This window comes from Hirsutella rhossiliensis (assembly GCF_020360975.1).
Source record: "Hirsutella rhossiliensis strain HR02 chromosome Unknown scaffold00004, whole genome shotgun sequence".
NCBI lineage: Eukaryota > Fungi > Ascomycota > Sordariomycetes > Hypocreales > Ophiocordycipitaceae > Hirsutella > Hirsutella rhossiliensis.
Window position 1 is genome coordinate 6,558,263 of NW_025408670.1, and position 23,382 is coordinate 6,581,644.

General features: G+C 56.7%; 10 protein-coding genes across 10 annotated transcripts; 5 read left to right on the plus strand and 5 right to left on the minus strand.

Annotated features, from left to right (window-relative positions):
• Positions 1-155: 155 nt before the first annotated feature.
• On the minus strand, positions 156-3,268 carry HRG_05113 (dynamin family domain-containing protein; the record flags this gene model as incomplete). Its single annotated transcript, XM_044863584.1, has 6 exons — positions 156-518; positions 585-772; positions 835-1,168; positions 1,219-1,473; positions 1,536-3,052; positions 3,103-3,268. The coding sequence occupies 6 exons, from the start codon at positions 3,266-3,268 to the stop codon at positions 156-158; spliced, it is 2,823 nt and encodes a 940-aa protein (XP_044722198.1).
• Positions 3,269-3,947: 679 nt separating this feature from the next.
• On the minus strand, positions 3,948-4,808 carry HRG_05114 (insecticidal toxin complex protein; the record flags this gene model as incomplete). The annotated part of the gene is made up of 1 exon (XM_044863585.1): positions 3,948-4,808. One exon carries the CDS (start codon positions 4,806-4,808, stop codon positions 3,948-3,950), a length of 861 nt encoding a protein of 286 aa, XP_044722199.1.
• Positions 4,809-6,040: 1,232 nt separating this feature from the next.
• Positions 6,041-6,688, plus strand: HRG_05115 (uncharacterized protein; the record flags this gene model as incomplete). The annotated part of the gene is made up of 2 exons (XM_044863586.1): positions 6,041-6,324; positions 6,391-6,688. The coding sequence occupies 2 exons, from the start codon at positions 6,041-6,043 to the stop codon at positions 6,686-6,688; spliced, it is 582 nt and encodes a 193-aa protein (XP_044722200.1).
• A 235-nt stretch (positions 6,689-6,923) lies between these two features.
• Positions 6,924-8,445, minus strand: HRG_05116 (Esterase-like protein; the record flags this gene model as incomplete). The annotated part of the gene is made up of 3 exons (XM_044863587.1): positions 6,924-7,023; positions 7,193-8,069; positions 8,118-8,445. The coding sequence occupies 3 exons, from the start codon at positions 8,443-8,445 to the stop codon at positions 6,924-6,926; spliced, it is 1,305 nt and encodes a 434-aa protein (XP_044722201.1).
• A 336-nt stretch (positions 8,446-8,781) lies between these two features.
• On the plus strand, positions 8,782-9,838 carry HRG_05117 (clp protease domain-containing protein; the record flags this gene model as incomplete). Its single annotated transcript, XM_044863588.1, has 5 exons — positions 8,782-8,919; positions 8,983-9,001; positions 9,062-9,087; positions 9,146-9,287; positions 9,408-9,838. 5 exons carry the CDS (start codon positions 8,782-8,784, stop codon positions 9,836-9,838), a joined length of 756 nt encoding a protein of 251 aa, XP_044722202.1.
• Positions 9,839-10,573: 735 nt separating this feature from the next.
• Positions 10,574-12,429, plus strand: HRG_05118 (dehydratase family domain-containing protein; the record flags this gene model as incomplete). Its single annotated transcript, XM_044863589.1, has 2 exons — positions 10,574-10,638; positions 10,704-12,429. 2 exons carry the CDS (start codon positions 10,574-10,576, stop codon positions 12,427-12,429), a joined length of 1,791 nt encoding a protein of 596 aa, XP_044722203.1.
• A 488-nt stretch (positions 12,430-12,917) lies between these two features.
• Positions 12,918-13,971, minus strand: HRG_05119 (vacuolar protein sorting protein; the record flags this gene model as incomplete). Its single annotated transcript, XM_044863590.1, has 2 exons — positions 12,918-13,873; positions 13,941-13,971. The coding sequence occupies 2 exons, from the start codon at positions 13,969-13,971 to the stop codon at positions 12,918-12,920; spliced, it is 987 nt and encodes a 328-aa protein (XP_044722204.1).
• An 843-nt stretch (positions 13,972-14,814) lies between these two features.
• HRG_05120 (kinesin motor domain-containing protein) lies at positions 14,815-18,102 on the plus strand (the record flags this gene model as incomplete). The annotated part of the gene is made up of 10 exons (XM_044863591.1): positions 14,815-14,835; positions 14,892-15,033; positions 15,092-15,219; positions 15,325-15,559; positions 16,037-16,162; positions 16,227-16,429; positions 16,499-16,594; positions 16,655-17,119; positions 17,177-17,980; positions 18,040-18,102. 10 exons carry the CDS (start codon positions 14,815-14,817, stop codon positions 18,100-18,102), a joined length of 2,283 nt encoding a protein of 760 aa, XP_044722205.1.
• A 703-nt stretch (positions 18,103-18,805) lies between these two features.
• On the plus strand, positions 18,806-19,579 carry HRG_05121 (fungal specific transcription factor; the record flags this gene model as incomplete). Its single annotated transcript, XM_044863592.1, has 1 exon — positions 18,806-19,579. The coding sequence occupies one exon, from the start codon at positions 18,806-18,808 to the stop codon at positions 19,577-19,579; it is 774 nt and encodes a 257-aa protein (XP_044722206.1).
• Positions 19,580-19,861: 282 nt separating this feature from the next.
• On the minus strand, positions 19,862-21,004 carry HRG_05122 (hhH-GPD superfamily base excision DNA repair protein; the record flags this gene model as incomplete). Its single annotated transcript, XM_044863593.1, has 1 exon — positions 19,862-21,004. The coding sequence occupies one exon, from the start codon at positions 21,002-21,004 to the stop codon at positions 19,862-19,864; it is 1,143 nt and encodes a 380-aa protein (XP_044722207.1).
• Positions 21,005-23,382: the final 2,378 nt, after the last annotated feature.

Here is a 23,382-nt window from a genome sequence, read left to right on the forward strand (position 1 = left end):
CGTCCCAGCAAAAGCAACGTCCGTCTTCACTGACTCCCTCCCCCCCAACCTTTTCCGCCGCCGTCGTGCCCCCAGGCAAAGCTCATGAGCATGTGTCAAGCAAAGCTGTCGCGCCCATCAATCAGAAGTAGTCCCGTTCCCCCATCGAACCCTTACTAGCTAAAGCCACAACCAGCCCATCCATCTTGATGCTCGTCTGGCTCAGTCTTGAATCGAACGTGACGAATGGCACTTGGCTGCTGTGCAGATGTGCTCGGCGTCTCCGCAAAAGTCTTGTCCTCGGCTTCCTTGGCCTTCTTACCCCCTTTCTTCTTGAGCGCCTTCCTTGGTCCATCTCCGGCTGCCTTCTTGGCTCTCTTCTTGGCGGTGGTCTTCTTCGCCGGCCTAGTCCCGTTGTCCTCGCTCTCGTCGTCGGAGCCCACCGAGTCGTCATCGATGACCACTTCCACCCGGGGAAAGCGTGCTCTCAGGTGATTCCAGTATTGCTTCCATTCCTTCACTTGCTGGGAGACAACGTCCTTTATCCCGTCCTCGTCAGGGGCGCTCGCCTTCATCTTTGGTTGCCTCCCACAGCTGGCACAAACCCTTTCTTCAATCTTGCCAATTTCATTCACAACCTTAGTGGTCTCAGTCTTCAGCTTGTTCCTCAAGTCGGCGCGTTTCTCTCGGAGCTTGTCGTCCACTTTATGGCTAATGTCGGTAAAGATTGTTTCCTTCATTTCCTCGGCAAACTTGTTCATTGTGGCGACTTGTCTCTTCAGCTTGCCCTTACCTAGCATAGTCATATCGTTAGCACGTCCCGAACTCTTCTTATCGGGGTGGCAAGGAGCTTACCGGTGATGCTGTCCGCTAAAACGTATGCCTCGTTCATCTTCCCTGCCAGAAGGTCTCTCGATCTCTGCTTGTTGACCCTGGCAATCTCTCGGTGCTCACGTACGGCCTTCCTGACCTGGTACCTGTAATCCGTAAAGATGTTCTCGATCCTATAGGCGCAGCTTCGTAAAGCAGTTCGGAACCCCACGGGCAAGCCTTCGGCCTCGGTGGTTTTCTTGATGTGCAGTCCAAATCTCATTTGGAGCCTCCCGTCTAGTTTCTTCGTCTTTTCCTCGAGCGTCTGTCCATATGCTTGCCCCCACTTATGAGCATGCCCCTTCCAAAGCAGCCCATACTTAAACAACGTCAGTAAGCTGCTCACTCTCAGTCCCGGGGCATGGATACATACGTCCTGGCTTGCCAACAGTGCGTCTTGCGCGGTCTACCAGAGGTTCGAAAAGCGCCGCCACGTCGACGGATGCAGGCGGCGTACGTCGACCAGTGTAGTTTTCCATCAGATCCGGCTTTCTGATAGTCATCGACATGCGGCACAAACCTCTTTGAGAAATTCTCGTTTCCGCTCTCAATGTTGGATAGGGCGGCTTCCGAGAGAAGCTTATCAACGCTATTCCCAAAGTTCTGGACCATGCTGCGCAGGCTCTGCGAGACTGCGTTAGTAGGCACTCGACTGATAGCGACGAAGTCTCGAGGCCGCGACTCACCATCTTCAATCGTGCCCGTTCCTTGCCCAGAATTTTCTTGATTTCTGTGCGCTCAGTTTCGGGCAGTATCACCATCACATGCGGTTCCTCTGTAGCCCAGTCATCAATGGCGTCGAAAAGCACCTGGCAGCGATGGAGCACCGTGTCGGCGTGCTCTTCCCGTTTCTGGAGCGAACTTTTGATGATCCAGTCTTTCAGAGCACCAATCCCAGTAGACTCTGCTTCGTGAAAAGCAGCTTCAGGCCTGCCCCTGGCAAGACTTCGATGGGCCTTGCTGCTCACCGAAATCACGTTCAGGCCTGTCGAGACTTCGGCTGCTTTCTTGGCGCGCGTCGAATTCCTGATACGATTGAAATAGTGTTCAAAAGCGGTGCGGATGTCCTTGTTGCGAGCATCGATGCATCGTCGGAGGCAGAGGGAATCCAGTTGGATGATTTCTTCGGCGACTCTGTTCTTGAGGTGGATCAACGAGCCCAACTCGCCGTCTGTGTCGCCGTCTCCCGTCTCCAGGTCCACGATCCTGCGCGCTAGAGCAAGCTTTTCGCCTTCTTTTATCCTTAGGTTCTGATCAAGATGCTCAAAGTCGGCAGAAATCTCCTGGCTCGAGTACTCGGTCTCGACAAAGTTTCTCCAATCCATCAGGTCAACCTTGGACACCACGACGCAGAGACCATTCTCATGGATCATTCCGTCAGCTTCCATGTCCATGATCTGATCATCGCGGATGATTTCCATGGCCGTTTTGTTGTCGATGGCACGGTCTCCGGGCGTCACGACCATGAGGCTATCCAACTTGTTGTAATAGCGTCGGGCTACCTGGGATCGAGCGTCGAGGGCATCCATCTCGCCGGGGAGATCAACTAGGGCGATGCCGCCGCGCAACAGATCGGCCTCGACGAAAATCTCCACCTTTTCGACAAGAGGCCAGCGGATATTAATGAGGCCCGGGGTTCTGCCCGCGTTTCCAACGTACGGCTTGATGGCATGCAAGAACTTGCGTGAATCTTTATCCGCGAGCTGAACCACCTTGCCTCTCTGATGATCCTTCAGCTCGAACAACTGCTCTTTGTTGGTGCAAGAGGACGTGATTTCAGACACCTGGTGGTTGAGGCCAAATTCCTCCAGTTGTTGTTTGCTCAGACCCGACCAACCGCGGATGATGTTGATTTGGTCGTTTAACTTCTCGCGCTCTCCGTATGTGATGCTGTCCTCGCCGCCAGCGAGCTGGACCCGTTCCTCAAACTCATTGTACTCTTGAAAGAAGGCGTTGAGCTCTTGGTCGACCGTATCCTTTGACTTGAGATAAACCCGTGCCGTATAGGTCAGCGGGGAGGCACTGCCGGAGCCGGGGTGCGAGAAGCAACACACGGCTGCCGTGCACGCACCGTTCTGGCTTGATGGGGCGATGTCTGCCGTTTCGCTCACGAGGGCGTTCAAGAGTGAGCTTTTGCCGATGCCAGTGTCCCCTGCCACGCCCACAAGAAACTTGAAGGCATCGCTGTCCTGGGCGACGGCGTCTGAAGTGCGTTAGCATGGTCTAGTTTCGGAGATATCTCGTGTAACGTACCAACGAGAAACTTCCAGGTGGGTAGATCGAGCCCAGATGAAGGGTTGGGTATCTTGCCAACCAAATTGGCGAGTGCCAGGAGACTAGCGATAGCTTTCTGCACCGCACTCTCTTTCTTGGTGACCCTTTCGCCTTGGGCGTAGAGCACTTCGGGTTGTGACTCCATGACTGGAGACGCAAGTCCTTTGGGACTGGAAAAATGAGACTCTGGTTGCAGATGAAACGTGAGGAGAGGAATAGCCTCGAACTCGCGCACACGATCTGCGACTGATGAAGGCGACTCTTCAAGACATGCTGGAGAGATGGGCGAAGAGCTTGGGATGGAGGTGCTCGCTGGCGTGTTTGGAGCGGAAGGAATAGCGAGCACGAGCGAGCGGAACGAAGGCGCGGTGAATTGGGTTGGAGGCGGGGGAAATGGTTCAAGGTGCGTTGGCTGAAGGAGGCCAAAGGTGTAGAGGAAGGGCTCGAAGGGGGAGGGTGGGTTGAAGAGGAGGGAAAGGTCAAACGTGCGGTGAAGGAGGTCGGGCGAGGAGGTCGGGAGAGGAGGCAGTGGGTTGACGGTTGACGGTTTCAAGCTGTGAACAGTGCGAGGGCAGGAGGAAATAAAGACCAAGCGGTCAGGAAACAGCGCGTTGCCAAAGCAGGTTCCAAGAGATGCCGTGGCCACGGAGCGCGTGCCTACATCTTGTTCAGTTCTATCTCTATGACGCGCATGAAGGGACACAAATCAAGGCCAACAACTGAGGACCAGCCTTGCCGACCACCCAATAGCAAGGGGGCGAAACGCCGGAGCCCAAAGACAGATTTCCTTCCCTTTACCTCATCTTTCCGCAAGCACCAGAGCGTCACGACTTGTGGAGCATCTTTCGCGCGCCGCCTCGCAGCCCCCGTGGATATACAGCCGCCTCGAGCGTGTCCAAGCCTCGCCGAATCGCCGCCGTAGTCGATTCTATCCTGTGCATGGCAAAGATGTCAAAGTGGTGGCCCTCGACGTCGACGACGTGCTCGAACATGGCCTCGTCGTGGCGGCCCCAACCCAGGATGGCGTCTTTTCTATTGATATCCAAGCTGCTTATGCTTGAATCCTGTGTGGGAATATAGTCGGTCGCGCGCACGAGCACCATCCTGGGCCGCTTGCTTGCGTATCGGCCCTGCCAGGTGGGCACGTCCCATTCACCCACCATGCGGCGCGCCTCGGCCATGCACCGCTGCGATAGGATCTGGTTCTTGGTCTTTCCCTCGTCCGAGATATCAGGTGGCACAAAGGCGCCGTGGAAGTTGCTGGGCCGGCCCGGGCAGACGCTGTCGACCATGAGGATGCCGACGACGCGGACGGCGCAATCGTGGGCCAGCAGGTGAGCCACCTCGAGGCTCAGCAGGCCGCCCAGACTCCAGCCGCCGAGCAAGATGTCGACGCTGCCGTCTGCGTTCCTCTTGGCGGGGAAGTCGGGCTGCGAGACGGCGGCGTGGATGCGCTGGGCGTAGAGACGGCCCATCTCGGCGAGGCCGCCGGCGAAGCGGGAGCCGCAGAAGAAGTAGGGGTTGGGGATGCCGTAGACGAAGCGGTACAGGGGGTTGAGGCAGTGATAGGCAAAGGTGGTGCCGCCGCCGTCGTGGATGAGGAAGATAGGCGTCGTGGAGCCGGTGAAGGAGGCCGGCTGCGACCAGTCCTCGGCCTGGACCAGCTCGGGGCTCTCGCCACGCATGGCTGCTGCCGTTTCTTCCCTGGCCTTTTTTTTCTTTTTCTTTCCTGGAATGGACTGACTACAGAGTACTGACACGCGCAGTGGGCTCGATGGCCGGTGGAAAAGGGAGCAGCGCGATATGCCGTGGACGCGATGTGGGGAGACCAGGTGTCGAGAGTCAGTCAGGGCCGCCCAGCTAATATTTACAGCGTCGTCCGTGCTGCTCAGCGCCCATGTGCGGCACGTCAGCGGGCCGGACCGGCGACGATCGGAGCTTACTTACCTACCTGGGGTCAGTACAGTACTATCATCACTGCAGCCACTGTAGATACAGGCAGGCTCCCAGCGGACCACCAGGCGAGGGGAAGACGAGCCGAATTGGACCTTGTTCTGCCTGTAAAAACATGTGTTACCAACTGTCCAGCTTGCGTGGGGAAGCTGTCGATGTTTCCGGTGACCAAGTGGGAATGCGACTATGAGATGATTCTAGCGTCAGCGCTAGCAAATAATATCCACCGAGCCGAGATGAGGGAAAAGGCGCCGATGATTTGCATCTGCGCTTCTGCAGGTGCATATACAGTACGGAGTAACTTATGTATGCACTTTATCCTGCACCGTATAATTACTGTAAAGCACGCGCAGATAATCGACGTCAGGTCGCACGACAACCCAAACAAGGCGGCAAATACCCGTCACAGCAGGATTCCCAAGACGCTTTTTTCCTTCTCATATTCTCATGCTGTCGCGCCACTCATCATAGCTTCTCGCGTATCATGCCGCCGCATAAGAATCCAATTAACAGCAGTGCTAAGCAGCAAATGCCCTATTTCCCCGGGCAATGCCCACTTCGCATACCGCCTTGAATCTAATAGCGACGACCACCTTGTTCATGCCTCGTCAATCAAGAAAAGCTGAGTAAAGGATCCATCGTTCCTTTCTCGGAATTATCCCATCTTCGTTAAAAATGGCCTCCGTCTTAATAAAAGAGCCCTCTCGTTCCCACTCTACTCCCTTCATCGAGCTCATCAAGAACCACTTCCCTTTAATTGTGTCATCCATCATCATCCAACCGGTTTATCAAGAACCGCTCTGTTTTAATAAAAGGGTCCTGTCGCTACCTCTCTCAATCCCCTCCATCCAGCTCATCGAGAACCGCTTCCCCTTAATCGTGCCGTGTCCTCCATCATCCTCCAACCGCTCCATATTTATCTTCCATCAATCCTCCTCCTTCATCGTCCCTCAAGCAGCCTGTCATGACCCGCTCGCTTGCTCTCCTCGCCGCCCTCGCCGGCGCCGCCCTGGCAGCCGATCACAGCCACACCTCGGTTGATGTCCTGCTCTTCGGTTCCAGTGCAAACAACCTGGTCGCCTCCGTCGTCGACGCCGACTCGACCGCTACCACTCTCGCCATCAACTGCGACCCCCGGGCCCGTTCCAGAGACTGCAATCGCAGGGACACCTGGACCATCGTTCAGGGCCCCAGGACCTTTTCGGGCCATCTCGACCACAAAATGCGAGATGGCAACAACCGCGCCAAGTATATATCATCAGACGGGCTCTCCCTTTCCCTTGTCGTCGTCCATGGCTGACCACACCCATGTAGCCGGGTCGAGGTCAGCTGTCAGCTCGATCCCAACCGGAACACGGCCTCGTGCAACTATGCCAACCAAAACCAGGCCAGCACCATTTTGAACGACTACATGAGATACATGACGCCCGTCAGAGTCACCGACGGCGCCGACAAGCTGAGGGCACAACGGCCTCCGCGCTTCCCTTCTGCGACCCGATGGCCTGGCGACGACGACGACGAGTACCGATCGAGGAATGTCGCCGCACCCGCCGTCACTGCACCGGCAATGCTGGCCGGTGCCGCCGCTGTTGTGGGCGCCCTCGTTCTGTAGGAGGATAAAGGGTGTATATTCGACTTGTACCATGCTGGTTTGAAACCGTGCTCGTGGGTCGACTCTGTTAACTAATAGGTAATCCATCCTAATGAAATGATAAATGACCAGGTGGGACAGGCCTTCTCGCGTCCTGCAATAGCGGCCATGTTGGTCTGTGGAAAGCACACCATGTCGAGTTGTTCAAGGTTGAGAGTGTGAGTAGGTGAATTGCAAGCCGGCAACGATTCCAGTGTCACGGCTTGAGCAAGTCTCCGTCGAGATCAATATGTCCAGCTGTCGACTTTTTCTTCGGGTTCGAGGCCTGTCGCAATCGCACCGTCTTGACCGCAATCCTTGAACGTTTGAGCCATGGCTCATGGTTGATGTTGTAAAGAAGCCTCTCATCTCATCCGCATGCAGTCACTGGGCCATGATCATGGCATGCAAGCGCCCATCGCAAACACCCTTGCAAGTCGTGCCGATTGCGTTAGTCATGCACTCTCCTCCCCTGGCCCCAAATACCCCTGAAGGCGCCACAGGAGCAGATGCAGCCTCATGATCCCTATGTTGTCCCACTGCGTCAGGACCAACACCTCGTTGTCGCGGAATATGGGAGCCTCGCGCCTCAACCGCTCCACCTCTTCACCCCCAAACAGCCAAAACAGGTTGTGGACCGCTATCTTGTTCCCATACTTGGCTCCCTCAACGTCAAACGTGACATACTGGCAGGTTGCGCTCTCGGGCTTTGACGGCAGCCACAGCACACATCCTCTCTGCACGACGCTCCCGACGTCGTCCCAGCTCGCACAGGGCTGGATGTACCGGTGCTTATGATTTCCTTGTCGATGGCTCCACGAGATGAGGGCGTCGACGGCATAGCGCCGAAACATGTCCAGCATAACGTCCCCCATATCCTCACGCCACACGGTGTTGCGCGTTTCTGGGGTGATTGCCATGCCATTGCGCTGCAGCATGGCCGCGTATTTCTTGTTGGGCCCGCCGATGAGATCGATGACCGACTTGCGGCACAACACATAGCTCGTGATGGGTCCTGGCTCGGGCCGTTTGTCGAACTGCTTGTACCAGCCTCGCTTGGCAACAGGCTCTTTGGCAGAGCGCGCTAGCTTCGACTGCTGCTCCAGACTGCTGTCGGAGGAGTCGATTTCGCCGGGGTCGAACTCGGGGACGGATTCGGGAATGGGACCCTCCGTGTCGGCATCTTTACGGTCACCCATCAAGGGCGCCCTCTGCTGGACAAACTTGATGGCCATCTGCCCGGGTACCCACCAAGGCTCTTCTGTGGCCGGGTGCTTGACCACCTCAAAGTCCTGCAAAAAGTACCTGGGTAGGGAAACGGCCGCGTTGGCGCATTTGCGTATCGGGGTTTCAAGCGCCCTGGCTGTTGGCGTTCAGCAGCGGCCTCATCGGGGGCGACGGCGTTACTGACCGTAGGGGTTGTTGGCCAGCTTCTTCCTGAATCTGCCCCCCGGTTTTTGCGAGGGCGCCTTTTTGGGCTGCCGCTTTGCCTTGATCCACACCGGGTCCAGGACGGGAGATAGGGGCAAGCTGCCCGAGGCTGTGGCGATTGTTTTGGAGTCGGCGTCGATGCGCAGCGGTTTGCCGTCGACGCCCTCGCCCAAGCCTGCCTCAATCTTCTGCGTGAGGGCTTCCCGCGTCAGAGACGCTGCGTCATATGATTTCCATCGTTGTCTGTGGAGGCAGGAGCTGGCTGCGGCCTTAAGGTGTCTTGTCCGGGACGCCGTGCAAGTTATCATCGCCAGGGGAGTGCAGCGCGACGATGCATGTGTCCAGAGGCCTGGTGCTGGGAAAGGAGGCTGTGGTGTTCAGTCGCATGTCGTCAATCAGGCTGCGGCCGAACTTTTTTTTACCAATCCCCGGTACCAAGTAGTACCTCATGATAGCCCGCCGTCCCACTACACGCCCTGCGTCAGCGAACAATGCTCCAAAGTACTGCAGATAGCGCCTGCACCGACACAAGCCCCACAAACTATCTGAGCTACACGGACACCCCATCATAGCTGTCCGCCGTCTAGCTGAGCTTCCCTCCAACCTAAAGCTCTCCTTCGCCGTTCCGCATCCCCAGCATTGCAATGCCTCTGCGTCCGCCACTCTGGGCCCCGGCCTTTCGAAGGCTGCCGTGCAGGAATGTGCGGTTCTTTGGGTTCTCCAGCTCGACCTCCTCGGCGCCGTCCATGGACATCCCGATGCCTTACATCGAGGAAACGTCGGTAAGCACTGGCGACCAGCGACTCCATTACCCGCGCCGAGCGATTTGCTAACACTCGCAGTAGGCTGCAGGCAGGAAGACTTGTGAGTCGAGCCGGCGAAGAGCGCTTCTTTTTGCTCTGATTCTTTGCTGACCGCCTCAAGGGGACATCTTCTCCAAACTGTTGCAGGTAGTGTCGATGCTGCGATCGCGTCACTGGCCAGGCAAGTCGGCTGACGCTCTCAAAGGAACGGATCATCTGCTTGAACGGCGAGATTAACGACTACCTCTCGGCCTCGATTGTCGCGCAGCTGCTGTGGCTCGAGTCTGATGCCCCCGAGAAACCAATCACAATGTACATCAATTCGCCGGGCGGCTCCGTCACATCAGGTTCGTCGCGTCACCGCGCCTGTTACCTCTGTCGAAATCACTCGCCCGTCCCCTTGCACATATGAGGAGGCGGAAGAGGCGAACGCATGGTGCGGGACAGAGCGCTCACAATGGATGCAGGAATGGCCATCTACGACACTATGACGTACATCAAGTCACCCGTCTCGACCGTCTGTGTCGGTGGCGCTGCCTCGATGGCTGCGATCCTTCTGGCGGGAGGCCAAGCCGGTCAGCGATTCGCCTTGCCGCACAGTTCCATCATGATCCACCAGCCCTTGGGCGGAACACGGGGCCAGGCATCCGACATTCTCATCTACGCGAACCAGATCCAGCGGATACGAGAGCAATCCAACAAAATCATGCAGTATCATTTAAACACGGCCAAGGGATACGATAAATACAGCATCGACGAAGTCAACGACATGATGGAGCGCGACAAATATTTGAGCGTGGACGAGGCGTTGGACGTCGGCGTGATTGATCAAGTCTTGACCAAGCGGACGGAAAAGAAGGCTGGAGAGGAAGGCAAGGACGAGAGAAAGGCTGAGTAACGAGCCCATGATCACGATGCTTGATGGAATGGAGGAGATGGCGAATCCGCCCGCCGCTCGTCGCCATCGTGAGATCCCAACAATGGCGCCGACGGGATCCGCGGATATCGGGGCTGAGGCGTCGTCTGGGCTTTCGGCTCTTCAGGAATGACCCTCAGCGACCTCGTGGATTCAAGGACGATGCAATGCTCGACTCGCGAGAAAGGCAGAAGAGTTGTTTCGGCTCTTGGGTGAGAGACTGCTGGTAAGCCACCGATGTCGGCCCTTGACCAAGAAATGACGATGTAAGCTGGGCGACAGATGTGCCTGGTGAGCCAGGCGGGCCTTCAAGAGAACCAACTGTATAATAAAGCACGGACAAGATACTGCAGAGCAGCTGCTACAATGAGATTGTCCCGCGGAGACCACAATTAAAAAGCGTCGGTGCGAGCCAACAACAGTCTTCACTTCCAAAGTCAACTCGCATGGTTGATTGGACCATGAGCATTAAAATCCCAAGGCGTCCAATTGGCCAATTGCCCACCTCGTGTGGGGTCGAGCCCTGGCCAAACATCACAAAATACGCCGACACCGCTGACCGGGATTTCTTGGGCGACTCATCCACGACTGCTACACGACCGTCTCGACACGCGCTTGCCCATTCCCCAGTCAGCAACGAGATTGAGCCTGCAGTGCATTCATCGGCGCGCCTGAGCGGCGCCCAGCTGAATCTCTCGAGTCGTCTGTCGCGTCGTCATGCTCTCGACGGCCCTGCGCCAGCGGCTTGCCAGAGCCAGCTTGGCCTCGGCGAATAACCATGGGTATGTGCATGGCTCAGCCTGATATCAGCCCAGGCCCCGGCTGTTGCTAACGTCGCTCCGTCCAGGCGTCTCTTCTCAACCGCGGCGCCCTGTCGCGCCGACGACAAGCTCAACAGGGTGTCGGCGGCCATCACGCAGCCCAAGTCCCAGGGTGCCTCCCAGGCCATGCTCTACGCCACCGGCCTGTCCGAGGACGATATGAACAAGGCGCAGATCGGCATCTCTTCCGTCTGGTACGAGGGCAACCCCTGCAACATGCACCTCATGGACTTGTCCCAGATTGTGCGCGACTCGGTTGCCCAGGCCGGCTTCGTTCCCTACCGATTCAACACGATTGGCGTCAGCGACGGCATATCCATGGGCACAAAGGGTATGAGGTATTCGCTGCAGAGCCGCGAGATCATTGCCGACAGCATCGAGACCGTCATGAACGGCCAGTGGTACGACGGCAACATCAGCTTGCCCGGTTGCGACAAGAACATGCCCGGCGTTGCCATTGCCATGGGCCGCGTCAACCGCCCCAGCATCATGGTCTACGGCGGCTCCATCAAGCCCGGCTGCACAAAGGCCGGCGATCCCATCGACATAGTCTCCGCCTTCCAGGCCTACGGCCAGTACATCACGGGCGACATCTCCGAGGAGCAGCGCTTCGACATTATTCGCAATGCCTGCCCCGGCAGTGGCGCCTGTGGCGGCATGTACACGGCCAACACCATGGCCTCAGCCATTGAGACCATGGGCCTCACCCTCCCCGGCAGCAGCAGCAATCCCGCCGAGGACGCAAGCAAAAGGGCCGAGTGCGAGGCTGTTGGAGGGGCAATGAGGAATCTCCTCAAGGAGGACATCCGGCCCCGCGACATCCTGACCCGCCAGGCCTTTGAAAACGCCATGACTGTCGTCTCCATCCTGGGGGGCAGCACCAACGCCGTGCTGCACTTAATCGCCATTGCCGACTCTGTGGGCATCAAGCTCACCATCGACGACTTCCAGAGCGTCTCGGATCGCATCCCCCTGCTTGCCGACCTCAAGCCGTCCGGCAAGTACGTCATGGAGGATGTGCACAAGATTGGCGGTACCCCGAGCCTTCTCAAGTTCCTTCTCAAGGAGGGCATCATCGATGGCTCAGGCATCACCGTCACCGGCAAGACGATGAAGCAAAACGTCGAGAACATGCCCGACTTCCCCGCAGACCAAGACATCATCCGCCCCATGAGCAACCCGATTAAGCCCACCGGCCACATCCAGATCCTCCGAGGGTCGCTGGCGCCCGGCGGCTGCGTCGGCAAGATCACCGGCAAGGAAGGCCTGCAATTCACCGGCAAGGCCCGCGTCTACAACGCCGAAGACGACTTCATCGCAAGCCTAGAGCGGGGCGAGATCAAGAAGGGCGAGAAGACTGTCGTCATTATTCGTTACGACGGGCCCAGGGGCGGCCCGGGCATGCCTGAGATGCTTAAGCCGTCGTCCGCCATCATGGGCGCCGGCCTCGGCAAGGACGTGGCTCTGCTCACGGATGGACGCTTCTCCGGCGGCTCACACGGCTTTATCATCGGCCACATCGTCCCCGAGGCCATGCAAGGCGGGCCCATTGCTCTGGTCGAGGACGGCGACGAGATTGTCATTGACGCCGAGAAGCGCGTGCTTGACCTGCTGGTCCCAGACAAGGAAATGGAGCAGCGGAGAAAAGCATGGAAGGCGCCGACGCCGAGGTACAACAAGGGCACGCTGAAGAAGTATGCTTCACTCGTCAGCGATGCCAGCTCGGGCTGTGTCACAGATGGGCCGATATAACCGAATCCGAGGTGAAGAAAGGCGTTTGTCTGCCCCTGAGGATGCCGTCTAAAAGGAGGGACGGTTGGGACAAGGGGCGCTTCGCAGGTGTTCACGGCTGCGAGGCAACATGTTGATACTCTTTGAAACTACCATGTGCACTAGTATACGTCTTTGAAAGCGTTACAACGGACTGAATAGAGTGCTCTCGTTCCAGGAGGGAAGAGAAGAGAATACTCCGCAAGACTGTCCACGCTACAATTGTTTGTCCGTTCTGATGATGTCTTCCAAGTACAAGGAGCAAAGAAGAGAATTCAACCTGCTAGAACCCCACGCTCTTGGCCATGCAGTGCAATATATCTGAATACAGGTACGCACTAGAAGAAGGTGAGGGGACATCAGACGACTTTTCTGCCCTCGCCAGGGCGCTCATCCGCAGCGTTCCATTTGCCTTGCAATTATTTTTTGTTCTCTGATACTTTCCTTTGCCAATTTCTACCGTTTCTCGTTCAGGTCTTCTTGCCGTTCAAAGCTGCGACAAAGGCTGTCTTGTCATTCATCGTCAGGCCAACCCGCTTGACTCTGCTCAGTCGCGCCAGGGCCTCGGCGATTCGGTCCAGGAGCTTCTGCTCGTCGCCCGAGAGGTCGGAGTCCGCCGACTTGCGCTGTCTAAGCTCTCCCCTGGCGCCGTTGGTCGTCGTGGCCCCGCCATTGGTGGCTGGAGCAGCCGCATCCTTACGACGGCCCTCGGCGATGCGCACACGGATGCAGGTCGTAGGCCGCGAGAGAAGGTCCCACAGGAACCTGAACCACCGGCCGGGCACCGGGGTGGTGACGTCTGAGGGCGTGTAGCGGATGCTGACGGGGAATATGTGGACGCTGGGCGGGCACTGGGCCAGGCCCGGGCTGAATGGCAGGATGGCCTTGCCGTTGGTAGTGCCGCATTCGGGGAAGACGGCAATGACACGTCCCGGATACTCTCTTAGCAGATCCTCGAGGTCTACCAACTTTGCGTTGGGGGGCGGGCCAGTTCGAACGGGCGCCAGGGCCATGGCGACGGCGCCCAGCAAGCCGATCCGACGCAGCTTGTGCGTCCCCGGGTACGAAACGGTGAAGACGGGGTCGAAGACGGCGGCGAGATACACGGCATCGATGGGGCTAGTGAAGTTGGCGGCAATGACGGAGCCCGGATGAGGGACGCGCTCACGGGGCTGCTCCGACAGGGTGCCGCGCCTGACGCCGTCGAGCTGGAGGTCGACCCACCAGATGCCGGGGATCGCCATCATACCCCATAGCGCAATCTTGCGGGCGACGACGGGCAGCGGCAGGTAGTGGAAGACGATGAAGTAGCTGAGGGCGTAGGTGAGGAAGAGCGGGAGGCGGAAGAAGAAGAGCAGGCTGTGCGTCAGCGTCGAGATGGCGGAGAGGGGCGTCACGACGGGTAAGAACGGCGCGATGCCGGTAGCTAGCGGAAAAGCATGAGCATGTCAGCGACGACGATGCACTCGAGCCCGCGCGTGGGACGGCCTTACACCTGTCGCGAAACTGGCTATACTTTTCCATCGTCGACGGCAGAGGGCGGACGGATGGCTCGAGAAGCCGTGGCGGGAGGGTGGCAATGTTGATGGAGCGGCTCGAGACAAGAGTCAGAGTGTCGCAAGAGCTTTTGGAGGCATCGAAGGCGTCGCGAAAGCAGGGGACTGGGCCCTCAGCGAGCGGCGGGAAGCTCTGGCTGGAACTTGGCAGAGGAGTCAAGCTCGAACGGCGTGCTTGGAGAGACGGAAGAGGTCTTGGTCGCGCGAAGTCGAAACTCGAGCCGGTCGACTGTCGTTGAGGGCAAGTGTGGAGAGACGAGGGCGCAAGAGGTGCTGTGCTGTCAATCTGCTGACGAGAGCGTCATGCCTTCCTGGGCCCTGACATGTGAATTTCCCAATCCTTGCTTATTCCATGCCAGAGTTTCCTTCGAACTTAGACGGCGGTTGGGGCCACCGTTGTGGCTGCACGTGTGGCTGGTGACTGAGGGTGGGGGCGCTTTTCGCGATGTGGCGCAGCGGTTGCCCCCCGCAACCAGGGAGAAACAACGGCTCATGTCCCAGCATCCCTCGTAGGAACTTGGAGAGACGCGAGAGTTGTCACCCGATATTCTACCCACCAGCTGTAGCTGTCAGCGTCAAGGACAGAAAAACCGCGGCGCAGCGCGTGCCGCTCTTTCAAGCTTGCGGCTGCTCTTCTTTTCTCATCCATCCACCCGTTGCCCCTTTCCAGCTCTCGGCGACGCAGGCTGCACCATCGCGTGCTCTCGACGCCACGCCTCGCGCGTTCGCGTTTCCATCCGGAGCTCTGCTGCTCCCCGCCTTGCCCATCCTCGTGCCTGTTTTCCTGCGGCGCGCACGGGACCTCGTCGCAATGGACGGTTCTGAGAACCAGGTACGCCTTGCCCGGAGCCGCGTCGGACTGTTGCTTCGTTGCTAACTTGGATGCAGCCAGCGCGGAGCTGTCGACTGCCCGGACCGACTGCACCCTCGAGAGGCCTCGCAGAAATGAGCGATTCGCAGCACAACACGCGCATCCCGCTGCCCCCGCTGCCCACCTTCAAGGGCATCAAGCGGGAGATATCGCAAGCAGGTTCGAGTCAACCCCCAGTTGCCCTTGGCCGTGAAGATATGCTAATACGATGCTTCAGCTCCCCAACCCGACGCGAAGCGCAAACCTCTCTCCGAAAAAGCCACCGAGTACCCTTCCAAGCCATCCCTGGCAACGGCCAATCCTCACCGAAGCACCAAAGGCCAATCGTTGTGTTCAATGTCTCAGGTACTGCCACTGGCCCGCGCGACTTTGGCGCTTCCTATGTTGTCTATTACGCCCGCTGCCGTAAGATTTCGCGCCCAAGCATCCCACTGACTGACATCTTGACAGCCTAAACAGCCACAGCAACCCACCAGCGTCACGCGGCCCGGCCCGGCCTCGTCGAGTAGCGGCGGCTTCGCCAAGAGCTATGGGCCCGGCCGAAACGTCACCGCCGATCGACACACGGCCGCGAAGAACGGCAACCGCTTTGGCCATGCCCGATCGAAAAGCCAAGCCCCTCGTCCGCGAACCGCCCACGGCCACCGTGACGAGGTCCACCGCGATGACGTATCCATAAACAGCGGTAGGCCTCACGCTCCCCCCACTTGGCTCCGAGGCATGTCAAGTCTGCCTGTTCTTCAGGTGTCCAAAGTGAGGGACACGAGCGCCATTCAATCGCTGTCAGCCAGCAGAGAAAGCTCTCTCACGACCAAGTTCGAAAAGCTGAACCTCCGAGACCTCCCAACCCGGGATTCAAGTCAAGTGACATCCCAACGCATTGCACACGGCTTTGCAGCGCAGGTTGTGTCCGCGAACATCAGCGTGTCTCGACCGGGAAAGAGCAAGGACAGGGTGGTTGAGACTCCGTTGCCGTCATGCCCGGCCATCTCGGGGGAAGCCTAGGAGGTTTCTTCCAGAAAGCCGACTGATGAGCAAGTGAGATCTCAGTTCAACAGAGTTCAGCGCAGCATCGCCGCGATCAAGTCCGCTGCAAGCCCTTCAAAAGCCCCGTTCCCACCAGTGTTTTTGACAAAGGATTCTAACTTGACTGCCTACACAGCCTGGGACGTCGACGGCCGAGTTGACAACATTGAGTTGGAATTCAAGGAGCTCAAGAACATGCTCAACGACACACTAACACAGAAGAAAGGTGACGAGGATGCGTTCGAGTTGGCTAAAGCGAGAGGTGAGTGTCGCCGCGCGATTGCACCTTGACGGCACGGACGAGGCTCATGGATACTCTTCTGCAGTTTCGGAACTCGAGGACTGTAGGCGGAAACTCGAAGAGCGCCATGAGAGGCTTAAGGAGGAGCTGGGCGTTGCCAAAGACGACGGGCGGCAGCTGCGACACGAACTCGAGAAGCAGCAATGGGACCACGGCCGAGCAGTCGACGACCTCGAGCGCCGACACCGAGAGGCCGTGGAAGACGTCGAACGACAACATCGAGAGACTGTAAACGATCTCCAGCGACAACACCAAACGACGGCCGAGGATTTGCGAGTCGAGTTAAAACGGATCAAGGACCAAGAGATGAAGGCGCTCCAGGAGCGCATCGAAGCCTTGACGCGGCATCACCAGCAGGATCTGGAAGACGAACGTCAGCGGATGGACAGAGAGGTCCGCGAGGTCCGGACGCGGATGAGCAACGAGCATCAGGACATGGACCTGGCCCTGCAGGGGAAAGATCGCGAGGTCCAGGAACACCGGTCCAGAGCCGAGAGCCTGCGCACAGAGCTCGAGCGCGAACGATTGCTCAAGGGCAGCTTGCAAACCAGCATCGCGGAGCTTTCGGCATCCAACACGACGCTTGAGGCCAAGATCAACTCGCTCAAGTCGCATGTTGAATTCCTCGAGTCCGACAACAAGGCCCAATCGGACTCGTTTGCCAGCATGGAGGCTCGGCTGCAAGAGGCGCTTCGCATCGCCGACGAAGCGAGACAGAAGCTCATCAAGGAGGAGACGGAGCGGCGCGTTCTATTCAACAAGTACCAGGAGCTCAAGGGCAACATTCGCGTCATGTGCAGGGTGCGGCCGGCCCTGGACGGAAGCGAGGGCGAAGAGGCCCGCATGTCTTTCCCCGACGACAAGACATCGGCCGAGATCCTGCTAGCCGGACCGGAGGAGAGGAGCAGCTTGGGGATGGTGACGCGGAAAAATTACCCCTTCGAGTTTGACCGCGTATTCGCCCCGGGCACGCAGAACGAAGAGATCTTCGGCGAGATCTCGCAGCTGATTCAGAGCGCCCTCGACGGATACAACGTATGCATCTTTTGCTACGGCCAGACGGGGTCCGGCAAGACGTACACCATGTCGTCGGATGACGGCATGATCCCGCGGGCAACGCACATGATTTACGAGACGATGACCAAGCTCAGGGAGAAGTCGTGGGAGTACACGATGGAGGGGTCCTTTGTCGAGGTGTACAATGAGGATCTCAACGATTTGCTCTCGCCCGCTCACGAGCGCGTCTCATCCGAAGGCAAGCCGCGGAAGCTCGAGATCCGTCACGACGAGGCGCGCAGGCAGACGGCCATTCTCAACTGCAAGTCGGTGCACCTCAACTCTGCGTCGAGTGTAGAGCGAATTCTTCAGGAGGCGCAGCGGAACCGGTCGGTAGCGGCGACCAAGGCCAACGAGCGGTCGTCGCGCTCGCACAGCGTCTTCATCCTGAAGCTCGTGGGCGAGAACGCGGCGACGGGGGAGCGCTGCGAGGGGACCCTGAACCTGGTGGACCTGGCGGGCTCGGAGCGGCTGAAACAGTCGCAGGCCGAGGGCGAGCGCATGAAGGAGACGCAAAGCATCAACAAGAGCCTGAGCTGTCTGGGCGACGTGATAGAGGCACTCGGCCGGGGCTCGGGACACGTGCCGTACCGCAACTCGAAGCTCACGCACCTGCTGCAGTATAGCCTGGGAGGCAACAGCAAGACGCTCATGTTTGTCATGGTGTCACCACTCGAGGTTCATCTCAAGGAGACGCTGATGAGCTTGAGATTTGCCACCAAGGTATGGATGCCCTCCACGATGAACGGGAAGGGGACGAACTCTGCTCACGCTTTTTTCAGGTACATAACACGCATATCGGCACCGCAAAGGCGACGAAAAAAATCAAGGGGGGAGAGTCGTAGCGACGCTGGAGACGAGGGGAAGAGTTCGAGATGGTATGGGAGACGCGACACTTTGCGCGAGCTGTGCTTGGGCTCTCGAGGGGCATGTTTCGGTATGTCAAGCTCAGTTGTTGAGGCGCTTCGAGGATAACAAGAGTATTTGAGAGAAAAAGTGGTGAGGAGAGAAGGGATGGTCTCGGAAGCGGAGGCTTCGCGGGGGATCTTGGGAATCTGTTTGGAGATTCAGGGGCTCGCGAGTCGAGAATGACTGTATGGCACTATGCCCGTGTTTGAATTTCTGTAGAATCAACAACGGAGCGACAAAGCTCTCAACTTGTTGAAGCGCTTGGTTCCTTTCGCCTGCAGTGGCAGTACGAGGCGGATGAGCATCGGAGACGGCTACCCTATACCAAGGCTCCTTTGGAAGATATTGACCACAACCAGTGCAATGCGCTCTCACTATATACTAACTTGTCCAATTGACGTCGGATTGGGTTTCCATCATCGGCGCTTGCAGTCGGTACGGTTTTGTTGCTCCTTTGGTGCGTTGTTTGTCAACAGCTCCAAGCAAACGCGTAGCGTGGGGCCAACCAAGAGGGCATTTAGAGAGTGAGGCCTCGCCTTGGAAGTACGTACAAGAGTACAACTTTACCCCAACACCCAACCTCGGATGTTGAAGCCTTGGCCTCCGTCACCCAAGCACGCACTCGACCGTCGACGTGCCATGGCCAAGACATCATCGCGCGGCCTCGAGTCGTCGGCATGGGCGTCGTCGGCGCACCGGACGCAATCGCTGCCGCCGCGGACCCCGTCGTCGGCGACGCCGCCATCGAGAGACGCAGCATCATTGGCATCGGCATCACCGCAGGCCCAGGCCCTGGCGCGCGCGCAGGCGCTCAAGCGGTTCGAGCAGACGTGCGGCCGGCTGCGGTGGAAGTCCATCGACCTCGAAAACGCCTACAACCGGGCCAACGCGCCCGAGGCCTGGGCGTTTGCGGCGGCCGACGCGGAGCGGAACTTCAAGGTCGACTTCCACGAGTTTTACGTCTGGATCGAACAGGCCGTCGTGTTGCTGCTCAAGGTCTTTGGCACCTCGGTGGAGCGCGGAGTCGGCGCGGCGGGCAACGGGACGACGACGGCGGCCAGCCAGCACGCCTACCACCACAACGTGCTGCGGGCGCTCGACGACGCGGCGCACCCGCTGCACGGCGCCTTGGGCCAGGGCGACGTCAACCACGCGCTGTGGAAGGCCAAGGAGCTGCGAAACCGGTGGAAGGACGCGGCCGAGGGGCGCGAGACGCCGCCGCTCAAAATGTACGACCTCAACTGGATCGTCACCGAGGCCATGCGTGGGCTCGAGGCTGCCTACGATGTTGCCTCGGCACGCGTCCGCGACGACCTGGCTGCTGCTCATGTCGAGGCCAGCGTTGTGCGGCAGCAGCAGGCCGCCCAGGACGAGTGGGAGTGGATGGTTGAGCCCATGGACTGGGAGGCCTGAAAACACGTGTGTGCGACTTATGATACCCTCTGTGACTGGGACGAAGCCATTGTCTCTTTGGTATCCCTCTCTTTATTTTTCCCCCTTGGAAGTGTTTCGATTGGTTGGTGCCCTTGTTTTGGTTCACTACTACCACACATATTTACTGGAGTTTCTAGATTCTCTTCGTCCTTCAGCCTTATTCTCCCGAGAGTATACAGAAATGAAGCCGTACGCCAGATGATGGCATGCCCAGTGGATGGGCATGACACAGCCGACAAAGAGAGAAGTGAATAACCAGCTTCACTCTCCCTGACCGTCCTCCTGCTTCACCGCTTTCATCTCCTCCTCCTTCATGTCTTCGCCGGCCTCGCCCTCGAGCTTTCCCCGTCGAAAGGCCTTTCTCAGCTCGCACTGGCCCAGGTTCTTGCCGCCGGCGCGGCACTCGGCGCACTTCTTGCCGTGGCTGATGAGGAGCACATGGAGCGGGTACTTTTCCTCGGGCGGGACCCTGGCATCGAGATGGGCCTGGGCCTCCTCGCGCGAGGCGGCGGGCGGGCGCCAGCCCAGCAGGCCGGTGATGCGGTAGACGTGGGTGTCGACGGCGAAGCTCGCGCGGCGCAGACAAAAGAGCAGGACGCAGCTGGCCGTCTTGGGCCCGACGCCCTGGAAGGAGAGCATCTCGCGCATGGCGTCGTCGTCGGAGGCGCCAAAGAGGTGGTCGAGCGAGTAGACGCCGTAGCGGGCCTTTGCCTGCTGCAGGATGCCCATGATGGCCTTTGACTTGACGACACTCAGGCCGCCCGACTGGATGGCCTTTTGCAGCCGCGGCTGGCCGCCGTCGACAATGGCGTCCCACCGGTCGCTGCCGCCGTAGACGTCGTCCATGCTGCGCTTTGCGCGCGAGCTGTTGCGGTCGCTCGTGTTTTGCGACAGGATGGTGCGCACCAGGGCGTCGAGCACGGACGGCGAGTTGCCGCACCCGGCGGCCCCCGTCGGCGCAACCACCGTGTCGGGCCGGACGCGATCCCCATGCAGCCGGGCCAGGATGCCGTGGGCGAGCCGGCATTCTTGCGGCGTCGGGCGCGCCATGTGGCGGAAGGGGGATTGGCTCGCGTAGGCCGAGAAGGACTTAAGCTTGCGGGCCTGGAGATGGGCGGCACGGTCCTGGGCCGTCTTGGCGGGTGTTTTCTGGGGACCGCTGGTGTTGTCCCTCTTGTCGTCGCTGTCATCCGCAGTCAGAGGTGTGTCGACATCTTCGTCTTTGGGCGGTGGAAGGGACGCCTCCGTCTTGACCCGCTTCCTGGCCCTTTTGGCCGGGGCCGTCGCCTTGAGCAGCTCGCCGGCCGACTCGTCGGGAGACTCTTCCTTCTTGATGTCGTTTCCGCGCTTCAAGTTGCGGGCGCTGCGCCTTGGACGAGGCTGGGCCGAGGACGCGGCGGCCATTGTGGCCAGTGACTGGATCTGTCTGGCGCCGCCGAGTCAGGAGAGGAGGGCCAGAGGGATGTTGGTGAAGAATGATTGTCTTTGCGCAGCCATCCGCGTCTTTCCTTTCTCGACTCTTCTTTCTGGGTTGTTTTGTTTGGTTTTAGTGCCTCATGATGAAGTCGGTTTTTGGTGTGACTTGAGAGAATCGACGGGCAAAATGCTGATGTCATCACTCGGGACGTTGATCGTGTTCCGGGCCCGCTTTCCCCAGACGGGAGCTGCCGCCAACGCTTCTGCATGGCGTCACTCGCTTTAAATAGTGAGAATAAATGCCCTATACGGTGGCATATTAGCTAAGGTCCGTAAAGTGTGCTAAAACCTAATCCTACTAAATTACTATACTACTTTATTTATAAAAATTTCTTTAATTTAGATTATATACTTAGTCTCTACTCTTTATAATATAACTAATAAAAGACCTCGAGTATATATAAGACGTAATTCTTTCTTCTTTTTATTAAGGATATTTTAACTAGATTATTCTTTAGTATATAAATAAGCGCCTTATAGCTTAAGGGTATTAATCTATTAGCCTATAGACTCTTTAGCACTAGCTTTCTACTTAGGAACTATTATAGTAGGTTAATCTTAAGTTATTATACGAGGATATTACTAAAATTTATATTACTAAGGTGCGAAACTAAGAGGTTCTTTATTAAGTAAATTAAATACTTTCTATATAAAAGAGTTAAAGTATTAGCTTATAAACCCTTAAGATATCTCTTATTATCGCGAAGCGTAGCCTAATTTCGTAGTTCTCGGATATATCCCTTAGTACGAGGGACCTAGGAAGCTAAAAAATAGGTTTTAAGGAAGGAGCTAAAAGAGGTATAGAAAGGAGGGTAGGGGTATAAGGGGAAGTAGAAGTAGCGATAGCTTCCTATAGAGGTAGTAAGAGATAAGACGGATATACTAGCAACGGCTAGAAAGGAGGGGAAAAACCGGTAAAAAGCTCGGTAGTTAAAAGGATATTAGTAGCTTCTTTAAGTAAGATCTTCTTTATTAATTAAGATACTAGATAGGTATAAAGAGGGGCGTTATATAAAGGAAAGAAGGATAATTAAGAAAATATAATAATTACTCCCTTACCTTTATTGCTGCTCCTATAAGAATTAAATCTCTCTACCCTACCTATCTAACCCCTTACTTTTAATTTTACCTTTATATATTTTATATATACTTCTTATATCTCTTTTTACGAGAGTTATAAGCCTAGGAGGAATAGAATTCCTATACCTTCTAGCTGCTATAAAAGGCACCTTTCTTATATCCTTTTACCCCTCTTACTAGAAAAGCCGATTTTTAACTAACTTTTCTACCCCCTCTCCTATAACGATATCGAAATCTAACTCTACCGCCCCTACGGTCTATAGGACGATTCTTATAAAGCCCTAAGATTAGGATAAGTAGGTAAAGGAGCTACGGGCTCGTATAGATAGAACTATCTATAATTTAGTCTTCTCTAATAAGTAGGACCCTCTTAAGCCCCCTCTTTATTATAGAGCAACGGAATTTATAGAGGGAGCTTCCCTCTTCTCTAAGCTAACCTCCGTATAATAGAGAGCTTTTTCTACTGCCTTAGGTAACTACGAGAGTTATTAAAAGGAATTCCTTTATAAAATAAAGCTATTAACTACTGCTCGTATAGTAATAATAGAATCCGTTAGTACTATAAAGCTAATCTCTCTTTAAGAGGAAGAGACTCTTAGGTAGTAGTTTTTAAAGCTCGAGACCTTAATAGCTCCCTCGAGGGGCTATATAACTAACTATATTAGGAAGACCTATACGGCCCACCTAGGAGCCTTTTCTGCTAGGAATCTACTAGCCTCTTTGTAGCTAGCTAAGTAAGAAGAAATTCTTAAGGAAGCTAACTAATACTTCCTTATAGAAGCTCTATCTAGCTAGTAGCTATAGGATATATCTCTACTAATAAAGCCTATTAGTAATAGTTACTTAACTATCTTTTAAGAAGCTAGCTAGGAACTAGATAAAGAAGCTACTAGAGTATAGTAGTAAGTAGTCTTATTCCTTTATAGCTAGCACTCGACCTAGACGGTTCGACCTACTGCCCCTGCAGCTGCTATAGCCCCTATTACTGCGGCCCCCGCTACTGCTGCTGCGGCTGCTGCCCCTCTAGCTCCTCCTCCCTCGAGAGCCTTAACCCTATCTTTAACGGCTGCCCTAGTCCCGGCCCCGGCTCCGCCTTTTGCTCCGGGCCCGGTCCCGTTAGTTAGACCGGCCCGACTAGTCCCTTAATAGACCTTTTAGTCTATTAGTCGAAAAATCAGGGAACTAGTTAAAATTAAACCTCTTCGTTAAAATTAGTAATAAGGGGT